Source organism: Scylla paramamosain, chromosome 8 (assembly GCF_035594125.1).
Source record: "Scylla paramamosain isolate STU-SP2022 chromosome 8, ASM3559412v1, whole genome shotgun sequence".
In the NCBI taxonomy this organism is placed as follows: Eukaryota; Metazoa; Arthropoda; class Malacostraca; order Decapoda; family Portunidae; genus Scylla; species Scylla paramamosain.
Window position 1 is genome coordinate 197,501 of NC_087158.1, and position 12,500 is coordinate 210,000.

The 12,500-nt window shown below is 48.4% G+C and overlaps 1 protein-coding gene across 6 annotated transcripts in view; it reads left to right on the forward strand.

The window, feature by feature from the left end:
- The window catches only part of LOC135102628 (vascular endothelial growth factor C-like), a 12,780-nt gene that overhangs the window by 33 nt on the left and 247 nt on the right, over positions 1–12,500 (forward strand). Inside the window, exons 1-9 of one of the 6 annotated variants that reach the window (XM_064007908.1) lie at positions 1–611; positions 3,043–3,166; positions 4,026–4,148; positions 5,038–5,131; positions 5,856–6,076; positions 6,423–6,527; positions 6,723–6,821; positions 6,965–7,050; positions 8,391–9,488. The exon at positions 1–611 is cut by the window's left edge and continues 33 nt beyond it. In XM_064007908.1, the coding sequence (XP_063863978.1) occupies positions 583–611; positions 3,043–3,166; positions 4,026–4,148; positions 5,038–5,131; positions 5,856–6,076; positions 6,423–6,527; positions 6,723–6,821; positions 6,965–7,050; positions 8,391–8,526 (1,017 nt within the window). In that variant the 5' untranslated portion in view covers positions 1–582 and the 3' untranslated portion in view covers positions 8,527–9,488. Of the gene's footprint in view, positions 612–3,042; positions 3,167–4,025; positions 4,149–5,037; positions 5,195–5,855; positions 6,077–6,422; positions 6,528–6,722; positions 6,822–6,964; positions 7,051–7,435; positions 9,489–12,500 lie in introns of those variants that run through there. The other 5 variants (XM_064007907.1, XM_064007912.1, XM_064007909.1 and 2 more) reach the window with 5 other exon arrangements.

Here is a 12,500-nt window from a genome sequence, read left to right on the forward strand (position 1 = left end):
GGAGGCTGGACCGCGCCGCCCCTCACTCGCGTCACTGCGAGGCTCATTCCGCGAAATCAGTAAAGTAGTCTTCAGTGAGCTTCCTTCATCTCGTAGCAAGAAATATTACAAAATAAGTGGATGACGTTGGCGAAGAGCGGCCTCTCCTGGCGCCCCGCGGCTGCCGAGGCTCGCAATGCCTACCGCGGTGGCTGCGTCCGAACGAGGCGACACGAACTACAAAGGGGTGGGACCCCTAGGGTGTTGACTCACGTTGACTCACGCAACACTCAGTCCCGATTCTCATCAACTATTTCCGTGATAATCTGTGAGAAATCTTGGAAAATTCTTGTTTATCAAAATTCTAAATGTGGCCGAGAGCCATATTCGGGCGGCGGCCCCGGGCGCGGGCAGGAGTGTATTTAAGCAGCGGCAGGACGCGGTGCCCCTCATTGCCGCTCTGTGGCTCTTGCCGTGTTGTGCTGTCCGCCCGTGTGCCAGTGTGACGCACCCCACGCCGCGCCAGTGCTAGTGTGTGCAGTGTGTTGTGCCTCAGAGCACCAGTGTTCTAGTGGTGATTGTCCCGCCCGCTGACAGTGAACGATGCCGAGTTCTGCTGTTGTCTTCTTTGGGTAAGTTGACGCATCTCTCCCAAGCCAACACGTTACCACGTTACCTCGCTCCATACCACGCCGCCGCCTCCGCCACCCTTACGCTACCGCACCTCGTTCAGGTCGCCGCCGAAATCCACCACTACCACCACCGCTGCCATCTGCTGGAGGTTTGCTTTCTCCGCAAACAGAAAAGCACCGCGGACGTGCCTCCCTTCCTGTAGATGCTGGTCGAGCCTCCAGACGAATCGTGGTGATAGCGATGGCAGCGGTACGAAGATACCTAACACATCACGAAGTTCACGGTGGTCACGCTGTCAGCCGCCGCCGTGCACCAGGCTGTGTAAGCCATGCTAGCACCAGGCTGTCCACGCTGTTTTCACGATTCGGCTTACCTTGAGCAGTAATTGGTGCTCTTATTGCTTTCTTTCCTCAACTGTTGTGTGTGTCAGTTGCTAAAGGTCAAATTATCAAATGCACCTTTCCCCTTCCACTCACGATTTACGAGTAACAATCCCTCCTGCGAGCTTGTCAATAAGTGCTGCTCTTTTATACACTCTGGGAATGGATTGTTTGACGAGATGAGTCGAAGATTACTCCGAATATTGTAGTCTTTGCTTGACTCTTGTGGAAGAATCCTCATGTACTCTTTATAACAACAACAACAACAACAACAACAACAACAACAACGATTTAAAAAAATAATAATAATAGTAATAATAATAATAATAATAATAATAATAATAATAATAATAATAATAGTAATAATAATACTTTTCTGCATGGTGTAATATTTTGGTGAGCACACAACCTAAACTTAAAGTTTCCCTGAGCCTTCCCGCCTTGCTCCGTGAAGGTCGCGCGTCAAGGAAACTCGTGTCATGTTTCAAAACAAAGCATTACCGATACACAGACTGGCGGTGGCGGGGCGCCGTCTTCATATTATGCAAGTGACTGTTGCCACTCTTGGTAATGATAATGACAGTTCGTGTCTGTGTGTGTGTGTGTGTGTGTGTGTGTGTCTATATTCACATGGGTGATGCTCCGGTTAGGTGTAGTCACTGATGAATAAGTAAAATAAATAAAATAAGTAAAAGAACGGTTCAAGAAATACAGCTAACCTTATTAAAGAATCGAAAACACAAACAGACAAACTTCCCCGATAGCTTTGTGTGATACGACGATAAGAATCAATGTGCGACACTTCTCTTTTGCATGCACGACACTAATTGTAAATGTATTTGCACGCGACACGAAAAAAAAAAATAATAAATAAATCAATCAAAGAAATCACAACTTACATTAATCTTATATTTACTGCTTATGTTTACGAAATTTTTCCTGCGTGTATGTCCCTTTCACAATTCTTACGACGACACTGCTTGTGCCGCGCTGTGCATACGATACGAAGGAAGAGAGAGAGAGAGAGAGAGAGAGAGAGAGAGAGAGAGAGAGAGAGAGAGAGAGAGAGAGAGAGAGAGAGAGAGAACATAATTTCAGTATTGAGAGGTGGTAATGGTGGTGGTGGTGATGGTAGTGGTAGTGGTAGTGGTGGTGGAGTGGTGGTAGTAGTAGAAGTATCAACGATAGTTAAGCTAGTTGTGGTGTTAGTAGTGGTGATGACAGTGCTGGTTCCTGGTGTTATTGGTGTTGTGGTGATGGTTATGGTGATGGAAGTCATGATAGGGGTAACAGTCGTGATGGTGTAGGTGGTGACTTCAGGCTATAGTGATGGCCGGTGGTAATGACAGTTGCTGATGGTGGTGGAGAAGAGTGACAGGGGAATGGAAGTAGCAGAGGAGGAGGAGGAGGAGGAGGAGGAGGAGGTAATAGTACTAGCGGTGACTGATGATAGAGACGACGGAGGTGGAGACCGTAGTGGAAATGGTGATGATGATGATGATGATGACGGTAATAATGACAGTGACATTAACAGCATCCCATATAACATTACAAATGAATAAATAAATGGAAAGTTTACATAAAATTGAAATGCAAACAAAATACAGAAGAAAAAATGATTGTTAAATGTGAGAAAGTGACAAGATGTGAGAGCAGGTGAAGGCGGCAGTGCAGACTAGCGGGAGGAACGGGGAGGGAGGGAGGACGAAGAGAAGGACCTGGAGGAAATATTACAGAAGGGAACCCCGAAGGAAGACCTGAATGGCGTGGGGAGATATAGGGAAGAGTGAAGAGGCACATATAGGCGTGGATAGGTGTTGGGAGACGCAGACAAGTGTGTGTGTCGGGGGACGTATGAAGAGAAATGATGAATGTGAAGGCGTGGGTGGAGAGCTGTGAGGAGCTGCAGGAAGACGTAAAAAGGAGACGGGGGTCGTGAGAGGGCATAGAAGGGAGTGGGGAGACATGTAGAAGCATGAGAAGGCGAGGTGAGGTGTAATGAGGTATGGTGAAGGTGTGTATACTCACCTAATACATATTTCCTCCGCAGGTGCCTGATGGTGGTGATGATGGAAGTGGCGGTGCCGGTGGCGGCCGAGGAGTGGCCCATCCGCCCTTCTTACAACGAGGTGTACCCCGTCCAGCCCACCGTCAGCACCCCGCCAGACCGTAACGTGAGTGTCGCCTACCCAGCACTGCTCTCTTCCTTGACACTCCACGTGAGGCTTGTACTAAGAGGGGATATGATGGAAGTGTTTAAGAGACATGAAGGATATGACAAGGGAAATGAAACTTTGGGAATAATACGAGTATAGGATCAGAAGAGAAGTAACAGATTCAGACTGTATAACATAAGGTTTAAAGACGAGGACTGCAAGACTGATTCACACTTAGGATGGTAGGTGACTAAATTGTGTTTAGTAATCAGAATCAATAGAAACTTCTGATACAAGGTTAGAGAAATTTATGAATTGGCCTGACATAAGCGTGTGTGTCTTTTACGAGTATACAGGAATCGCCTCATATAGACTGCCTCTTGTCTTGAATTCTTATTTGAGCCAATGTGAGCGAGAGCACTATGTGTGTGTGTGTGTGTGTGTGTGTATGTGTGTGTGTGTGTGTGTGTGTGTGTGTGTGTGTGTGCGTGTGTGATAATACAGACGACGGAGGTGGAACTGTAGTGGTTGTGGCGATGATGATGATGATGATGATGATGATGGTGACGGTAATGTAATAATGACAGTGACATTAACGGCATCCCAAATAACATTACACATAAATAAATAAATAAAAAGTTTGCATAAAATATGAATGCAAACAGAATACAGAAGAAAAATTGATAGATAAATGTGAGAAAGTGACGGTGTGAGAGCAGGTGAAGGCGGCGGGGCAGACTACCGGGAGGAACGGGGAGGGAGGGAGGATGAAGAGAAGGGGCTGTGTGTATGTGTGATTACTCTGAAATGTTTCGTTCTGTGAAGTCTAACTTTTTTTTTTTTTTTTTGCTCTTTTTCTGTGCACGTGGTGGTGCAGTTTTCGGCGTCGCGGGCAAAGAACATGAGCCAGACGACCGACCTGCGGGAGTTCCTCATGCAGTTTGTGCAGGACGAGAGGATCTGCTCCGACCCGATCCTGCAGAACATCATCCTGGCCGAGGTGAGGTACTAACCAGCGCCCAGGGTCTCGGAGTGTCAGGGGGAGGCGTGGCAGCCGTGGATGGTGTCCCTGAGGAGTGGTACATGAATGAAATAGACTCAGTAATCAGGTTATTAGTGGTAAATCATTAGGGAGCTTTAGATAAAGATTAGACAAATTTATGGATGAGGATGATAAAAGGAAGTAGGTAGATATCATACAGGGACTGCCACATGTAGGCCTGGCGGCTTCTTGCAGCTTTCTCGTATTTTCTTATGTTCTATGCATGACGGAGGCAAGGCAGAGGTGCTGCCAGGGAAGGGTAAAGCACTATCCCACTCACTGCCCTGCCTCTTTGTCCATAACTGAGCACTAAGCTCTGCGCTGGAGGTTGGGTGCAGTTTATCCTGAAATGCTTTTTTAACAGAAAACGGTAACAAGAATGGATTTGAAGGGGAGACAATGCTAGTCTTTGAAAGTTTCATTGGTGTTACTCAAAACGCAGTGTTAACGAGTCTTCTTTAAGTTAAATGAGTGCTAGGAGGCGATAACAGTAAAGAAAAACATCAGCCAGGTATGGTGTGTGAGAAGGGATAAATAGTTTAACGGGTCAAATTAAAACTTTAAATATATATGTAAGAGGGACACCAGCCAAGGGCAACAACATTTATATGAAAAATGTCCACTGATGTACCAGTGTCCAAAGAAAAATAGCCAAAATCAGATCCAAAGATGTGTCTCGAAACTTCCTCTTGAAAGAATTCAAGTCGTTGAGGGGGAAATACAGAAGCAGGCAGGGAATTCCAGAGTTTACTTATTGTTAGATGTCATTGATACCTGTATGTCTTTACGCATGTCTTAACCGCTAGCAGAGACGAGCGGCGGCGGCCTAATGGTGCGTGTGTTGCAGGATGATGGCGACGAGCGAGCCAAGGTGTGGTGGAGCCGGCGGTGCAGGGGACGGAGGGGGGGCGGCCTGACCCGTCTTCCAACCCAGTCTGAAAGTACGTTGATCAGATACCGTCGCAAAAGTTCAAACCGTGACAATCCTCAGAACTCACTGGACCGTAAGTCGTTGCGTGTCACTGCACGTAGTGTGTCCTCCACGCCTCTCTAGACGTAGCACTAAACCCTGTCCACTCAGCACTGCCAATCCTTCCAAGCTGCGAAGACTGAGTGCCACTGGTGTTGTGGTTGTTCTTGTTATTATTATTATTATTATTATCATTGTTATTATTATCATTATTATCATTATTATCATTATTATTATTATTATTATTATTATTATTATTATCATCATTATTATTATTACCATCATCAATGTGTCCGTCTGCTTGTGTGGTGGTTCTCGCGAGCTGGAGCCACCACTGCTCTTCTTGGTTGATTTAGCTGTTATCCTTCTTTGCTGGTTTTCACACTCCTGGCCCGCACCTGCTATGGATCCTGTCACAAAAATCCCAGTCTGTGTTAATAGAGATGGTCTCTTTTCTCTCGCTCAAACAGTGACACCAACATCATGGCCCACTGACAGGCGTTGGTTTAACAGACTCATTATCTCCCTCTTATATTGATCTTAACAAATACTGTGCAAGTATTTGTGTGAAATACCTACAGCTTATTTTGCTTTTGTCATTCCACACTGGCAATGAATGAATACTTGCAATACTGCGACAGTATGGCGAGCCGGACCGCGCCACGCTCCTCTCACAACAGTCTCTCCCTCTGCAGGTTCTCGAGGCGATGCCAAGAGGTGGAAGAAAGTCCAGAATTTAATGAAGGACAAAAGGATCAAGTGCAAACCCAAGAAGGCAGCGGTGCCACTTCCCAACCCGAATCCCTACCACACCGTGCTGAAGCCCGAGTGTGTGTACATCAAGCAGTGCAGCGGCTGCTGCAACTCCCCGCAGCTGGAGTGTGTCCCCGTCAGGACCAAGACCAAGACCTTCCCTGTAAGTACCACACCTGCATACCGGTTGTCTCTGCCATAGACACTTCCAGGAATGACTATCTGTCAAATTAAAATACTCACTGACCACTTTGCAAGCGTCATGCTTCCTTGATCCGTATTGTGTCAGCTGCAGATTTAATACGGAAGGAAACAACAGTCTATCACCAAGCAGTAATTGGTCCACCGAGCCACTGGCTCAGTCTCGCAGCCAAGTTTAGCAGACTGCCCTTTACGCTTCCATTTCCACCCATAGTCACTGTGTCAGTGTTGAAGTACACACACAATGCAGCGCTTTGCCCGTGTCATGTTGGCTCAGGTACTATCTGTGTGTTGTCGCTCCTCCACAGGCGATGGCAATCACTCCCACGGCCAGAGGTCATCGCTTCAGCGAGAACGAGAAGATCAAAATGGTGAAAGTGGAGGAACACAGGGAATGTCAGTGCGAGTGTAAGGTGAGGCTCACTCCCTCTACACACACACACACACACACACACTCACACAGTAGCAAGAACAACTGCTGGGACTGGGACTGGGACACATTCATCTTGTACATACGATTATCTTATATTAGTAACCTTGGATATCGTGTGTTGTGATGCCAAGCTGGTGTCCGTGAGGAGGAGAATGACGCGTGGTCCTTCCCGCAGGTGAGGGCTGAACACTGCTCGCCCGTCCAGGAGTACAACGAGGACGCGTGCCAGTGCCAGTGTCCCAGGAACCTCAACCGCTCCTGCCCGTCGAGAAAGGTGCGTCTGGGTTCTCTCGTGCCCTACGTGTGGCCGAACACTAACTTTCATGATGACCAGAAATACAAAATGGACATAAGAAAATTACTTCAGGCATTGCTTAATGTTTTGTGTATCGAGGATGTCTTGTGTTTGTGTTGCAGGTTTGGAACGAGAAGGAATGTCGGTGTGAGTGTAGGGACGTTCATACCTGTACCACTGGCCGCTACTTCGACGTCAACTCTTGCAGGTAAGACCTCTCTTGTTTATTCTTGAAATAATCGTGTGTTCATAAGAGCTGAGGATGTAAATTACACGAGAAATTAGTATAACCTTATTGGCAAAGATAACACATGGAAAAGCAGCACTTTTATAAGAAGAGAACCTTGACGCTAAAAAAGCTGACTTAAAGACAGGATGCCATTGTGAGAATCAGTTATTTCTTCATGTCTGGCCATCAGGCGAGCACCCAGTGGCAGGGTGATTTATCCTCTGCTTTAATGTGGTGATTATGTACGCCCCATTCTGTGCTTTTTCCTGCCAGTGCATGACCTCCCCGCTTCCCCCTCGCCTCCCGAGCCTTCCTGGCACTAACTGCTCCATCCCCTAACTGTGGTGTATTGTCTCGCCCCTAGGTGCGCCGAGCCCATGTACTACTTTAAATAGTGGGTCAGGGGAGTCAGGGGCCGCGGCTCACTCACTGCTCACTGCCCGGCGGCGGACGCGAAACGCGGCTTTGTTGTTCGGTGTGTGTTGCTCCTCCCTCTCCTCCTCCTCTCCGCGGCGAATCAAAACGGACGAGCAGTGCACAGTGAAGGCTACAAGTAGTCTTCGTCCTGCATTAGACCGGTAACTCCTGACTGTAATCCAGCTCCTCGTCCTCGTCGTCCGCCTCCTCCCCCCAGCGCGTGGATACTTGGACTCTGTGTCTCCGTCGTCGACTTCGCTGCACCTCGGTCATGGCTCGATCTTGCTGCCGTGGTGTGGCTTGCCACAGTGTTGAGCTTCACACAGCGACACGATGATTGCATTCCAAACACTATATACCTCGCCCCGTCTCGCCCTCTTCCCCCCCTCCCTCATCCACATTGGCCCTCCCCTCACTGGCCACACTATTTCCTGGGGATAGTCTAGATTATACATGTAACCTCTGTTTAAAATATGAAAGTATCTCGGCACACGTGTATTACAGTACATTGCATGAGTGTGTGTGTATGTGTGTGTGTGTGTGTGTGTGTGTGTGTGTGTGTGTGTGTGTGTGTGTGTGTGTGTGTGTGTGTGTGTGTGTGTGTGTGTGAAGTGATGCTTTGAGTCCTTTGTAAAGCTAAAGCTTGGAGGAAGGGCTGTAGCGCGGCGTGGAGGAGGCTGGCTCACCCATCCACGGTCACATCACAGCGTCTCGCCTCTGTGTGTTTTGTGTGCCCTCCGTGCCCCCACCACTCATGCTGTGCACTTGTATGTGTGGCATCTCGCCTCTGTGTCCTGTGTGCTCTCCGTATCCCCACCACCCATGCCTTGCAGTTGTGTGTGTTGCATCTCTCCTGTACCGCAAATGATCTCCCCTATCACCTTCCCATCTATGGCCAGCAGGTCCCGTGTGAGCCGTACATACACTCGTCCACAGACTGACGCAGTGCGGCGCGTCCCACCAGGGCCAGTGGCTGCCCTGGAGCTTCCTTGTCACCTACATGTGTCGTTGTCCACTTTGCAGATGTTGAGGACTTGAATCGCATTCCAGACCGTACTGTTGGTGATCCCGAGGACTGCATGCACCCCTCACCCCTGTGTGGCCCCGGCCGCTGTGCCGGCGGGGATCATCAAGGGTTGTGGTCAGCCCGTGGCCAAGGCCTTAGGTGTAGAGGCAAGCAGCAAAGCTTCATTTCACTAGACAGACTCCCTGATCGGAGTCGTGCTAGCTTTAGATCATCATCTTTACTACCACGTACACTGTTGTGCTCCTCGCGACTCACTCTCGCCTAGTATAGCAGACACTCCAGTATACAGGAGTATTCATTAAAGGTTATATTGGTATCATGTATTGCAGTATCATATTCCTCTGATCTGTGATTGATTAGGTTTTAGGTAATGTTAAGTTATGAGCCCGCGTGGCGGGAAAAGATGTAAAGTACATTACTTGTATGCGTGAGGCGTGGAGGCTCCGGGCCCGGCGCCGCGGCGGCCGTCCTGCTGTGCCGTGTGAGGCCGGCGGGAACAAGGCTTTCCCCGGCTTCAGTTATTTATTGCTCCTTGTGTGTATGTGTGTGTGTGTGTGTGTGTGTGATATGCTGAAGGTCTTCCGGTGCGAATGCTTATTGTTAAAAGCAACGTAGCATTAAGTATTTAACTGTATTTATTCAGTGTGGTTTGTATTCCCAGGGCGAAACTACTACTACTACTACTACTACTACTACTACTACTATTACTACTATTACTACTACTACTACTACTACTACTACTACTACTACTACCACTATTACTACTACTACTACTACTACTACTTCTATTACTACTACTCCTGTGTGTGTGTGTGTGTGTGCGTGTGTGTGTGTGTGTGTGTGTGTGTGTATTTGTGTGTGTGTGTGTCCCACCGAGCCACTGGTCGCTGCTAGTCACTAGGATTCCTTCAAGGCACTCACTGGTTTAAGGCAAATATTTGATACTGATGAATAAAGATGAACGAAAACACAAGAGAGGAATTCTTTACCATCCAGAGAGAGAGAGAGAGAGAGAGAGAGAGAGAGAGAGAGAGAGAGAGAGAGAGAGAGAGAGAGATGAAGCTCTTTGACATTTTATAAGGTTTTATTCATGGTTGTAAGGGAATAAGAAAGTTCTGTGTATGTGGCCTCACTCCACCTGTTTTTTTATGTATTGTGCTGCTGAGGGCCGGAAGGGGAGGGAAGGGGCGGGTGTGACCCTGTGTTGGATAGGGTGGGGAGAATAGGGAGTCGGCAGACTGGTGATGTTGGTGGTGATGGTGGTGCTGCAGTGAAATGTGCTGATGACAAAGAATTATGATTGTAATGAAGAGTATGATTGTGGTGTTAGTGTGACGGTAGCTGTGGTGTTGATGGAGGTGGGAATAAGATGGAAATAGTGGTGGGGACGGTGGTGGTGGTGGTGGTGGTCGTGGTGATAGTAATGAAGTGTTACATCCAAGGACCCAGTATGGAAAGCAGTGTTCAGGCAGCGTGCACTAGTGTTGTGCTTTGAGATGTAATGACGGTGACAAAACTAAAATTCCATGTCAGTAAATGTGCACCAAGATCAAAGACCAACTATAAACCTGCATGGCTTCATGACTACCCACCTGGAGGCTCACGTCTGAGGCAGAGAGCATCTTTCTCAGTCAAGAGTACTAGAACGAGTACTAGAGGAGAGGGAGGCGAAGTGAGCAGTGAAGTACTTTTCTTCTCTTGCAAAGCTTGGTTTTCATGTGCATCTACTGGTGCTAGAGGTTCAATAATAAACAAACGAGGCGCATATCCTTGGCGGGCGATTAGCTGCGAGACGAGAGTGGGAGGCGCGGGTCAGTGAGTCCTGTGTGTGGTGCTGGTGGTGGTAGTGGTGGTGGTGGCTGCGGCGTGTTAGGCGACGCCGCACACTGTTGTGACAGGTGGGGATCTGGCCGCCAGGCTTAGGTTACCTCGCCTTCGCGCCTCACGTCGAGTATCGCCCACTTGAAGTTTATTTCTTTACTCTTGATGACCTCCCAAGGCGGGAACGTGAAGGCTGGGGGGCGTGCGCCGCACCGCAGCCCCATCAAGCCGCGCGCGACCTCGTTTGTTGCCTCGAGGTCGTGAACACTGTTTTGGATATACATGATGGAGCAACAACAACAACAACAACAACAACAACAACAACAACAACAATAATAACGCAAACATCTTTCATAGCAATAGTCGGCATGTAACAGCTGTCCTTAGCGAGGACTGATGGGGCTCACTTTGCTGCCTGACAGTACATGAAATATTAGTAGCAGGTATTGTGCCGCTATTACAGAGTCAGCAAGGACGCGTCATTGCTTCGCTGCGACACGGGCGTGAGGAACACTCGCACCTGCCCGATCCATCAGAGTCGCGTCACGTGCGCGGCTCGGGGTCCCATTAGAGTGGCGTGGACTACGCGCTTCTCTTAATGGTCGCCTCCACTCGTGGGGCTTTGTGTGGCCGCCGTGTAAGTGGAGGAGGCTCAATGCCATCCATGGATCTTTTGTTATCTGCACCCTATGTCGTTTTCTTCGCGTCAGGTGTAGCTAAAGATACATCCCTCTCTCCTCGTCCACTTTGGTCTATTCCTCCCTTCCTCCCATTGCCTCCGCCACGATGATGGAGACAAACGAATGTCCGTCGCACTAACGAACATGATATCTCTTGGAGCTCAACGCTGTTGGAATTACTGACAATTTCCACCTTGTGAAAATTTGATGCGATAATCCAGCACCTCTGACAAGCCTTGTATTGCCTCACCTCTTGACGTAACGACAAGACGAAGGCTGCCCCTCCAATGGCCGCTTCCCCGCCAGGTCTTGCACACAGTGTCCTGCCTCGCTCACTCGAACACTGGCCGCTCATATTGCTCTTAAGATTCTTCGTCGTTCTTAAGGGAAGACTCCCTTGTCGCGTCTGGCTGCCATCAGGCAACTGTATAGTGAGTAGTGTGCGTTTCTGCACCATGAAGTACTTTTATGTATGCATGAAATTAGATAGCTTTGAATTAAGTCTGGTATCCTGAGATGAAATTTGATAAACTTCCTCTTTCACCAATGCACATCGGGGTGACGACTGAGTGCTTTCCGTGAGGTGAGATGCTGATCTGAAATAAACACAAGAAAATGCCGTGGCGTGCGCAGGGCAGCAAGTTGAATGGCCACTCACCAAACCACACTGTCCACCTCTACATTTGCCCACGTGTCCACACACCCAGCACAGAGGTCAGGCACGCAGCGGGGCCAGACAAGCAGCCAAGGAGTCACGAGGCGAGGCAGGCACTTCAGGCCTCAACTAGACTTGGTACTTGCCCCGCCTCCCCCACCACTCTCCTCACCCACTTCCGTCACCTCTCTTCTTGTGCTACTCGTGACAAGGACGAGAGGCGGCAAGAGTCTGACTACCGACCATCATTACGCGGAGTAACCTGTACCTCATACCACACTGCATCATGTCACCGCCCACTGACTCACGCACCCTGACCTGCCCAGTTCCCAGGACACCGACATTCCCTCTGCTCCTCCTCCCACTCGTAGTAACCCTTGCAAAGTAGTATAGTCTTATCTACCCAGCTCGGGAGATTCTTAATTCACAACCACAGCGGCTGTCGTGGTGTTGTTATCTTCTATTGGGAGGTGATTTATCTGCTTGTTCGCTGCACTAAGACGGAAAGCTCAAAGATGGATCCCTAAATATCAGAGAGATGTTTGCGTCCTCTATACCTTACTATTTCATTTCATTCGGCTTTCTCATTCCGTCACATTTTATTCTATTCTATAACATTCCATTATATTAGTTTTTTTTTTAATATTATTTCGTTATAATGATGTTAATTTTCCCCTGATGTTGAAAAATGTATTCACGGAAGGATAAAAATAAAGAGGCGCTGCGGTATTCTGGGATGATGAGCACCGTGGAGGTTTAATCTGGAGGCAAATATTTAAGTCTGTCGGTGAAAAGGTTTGGTGTTGACGTTGCTTGATGATGAACGATC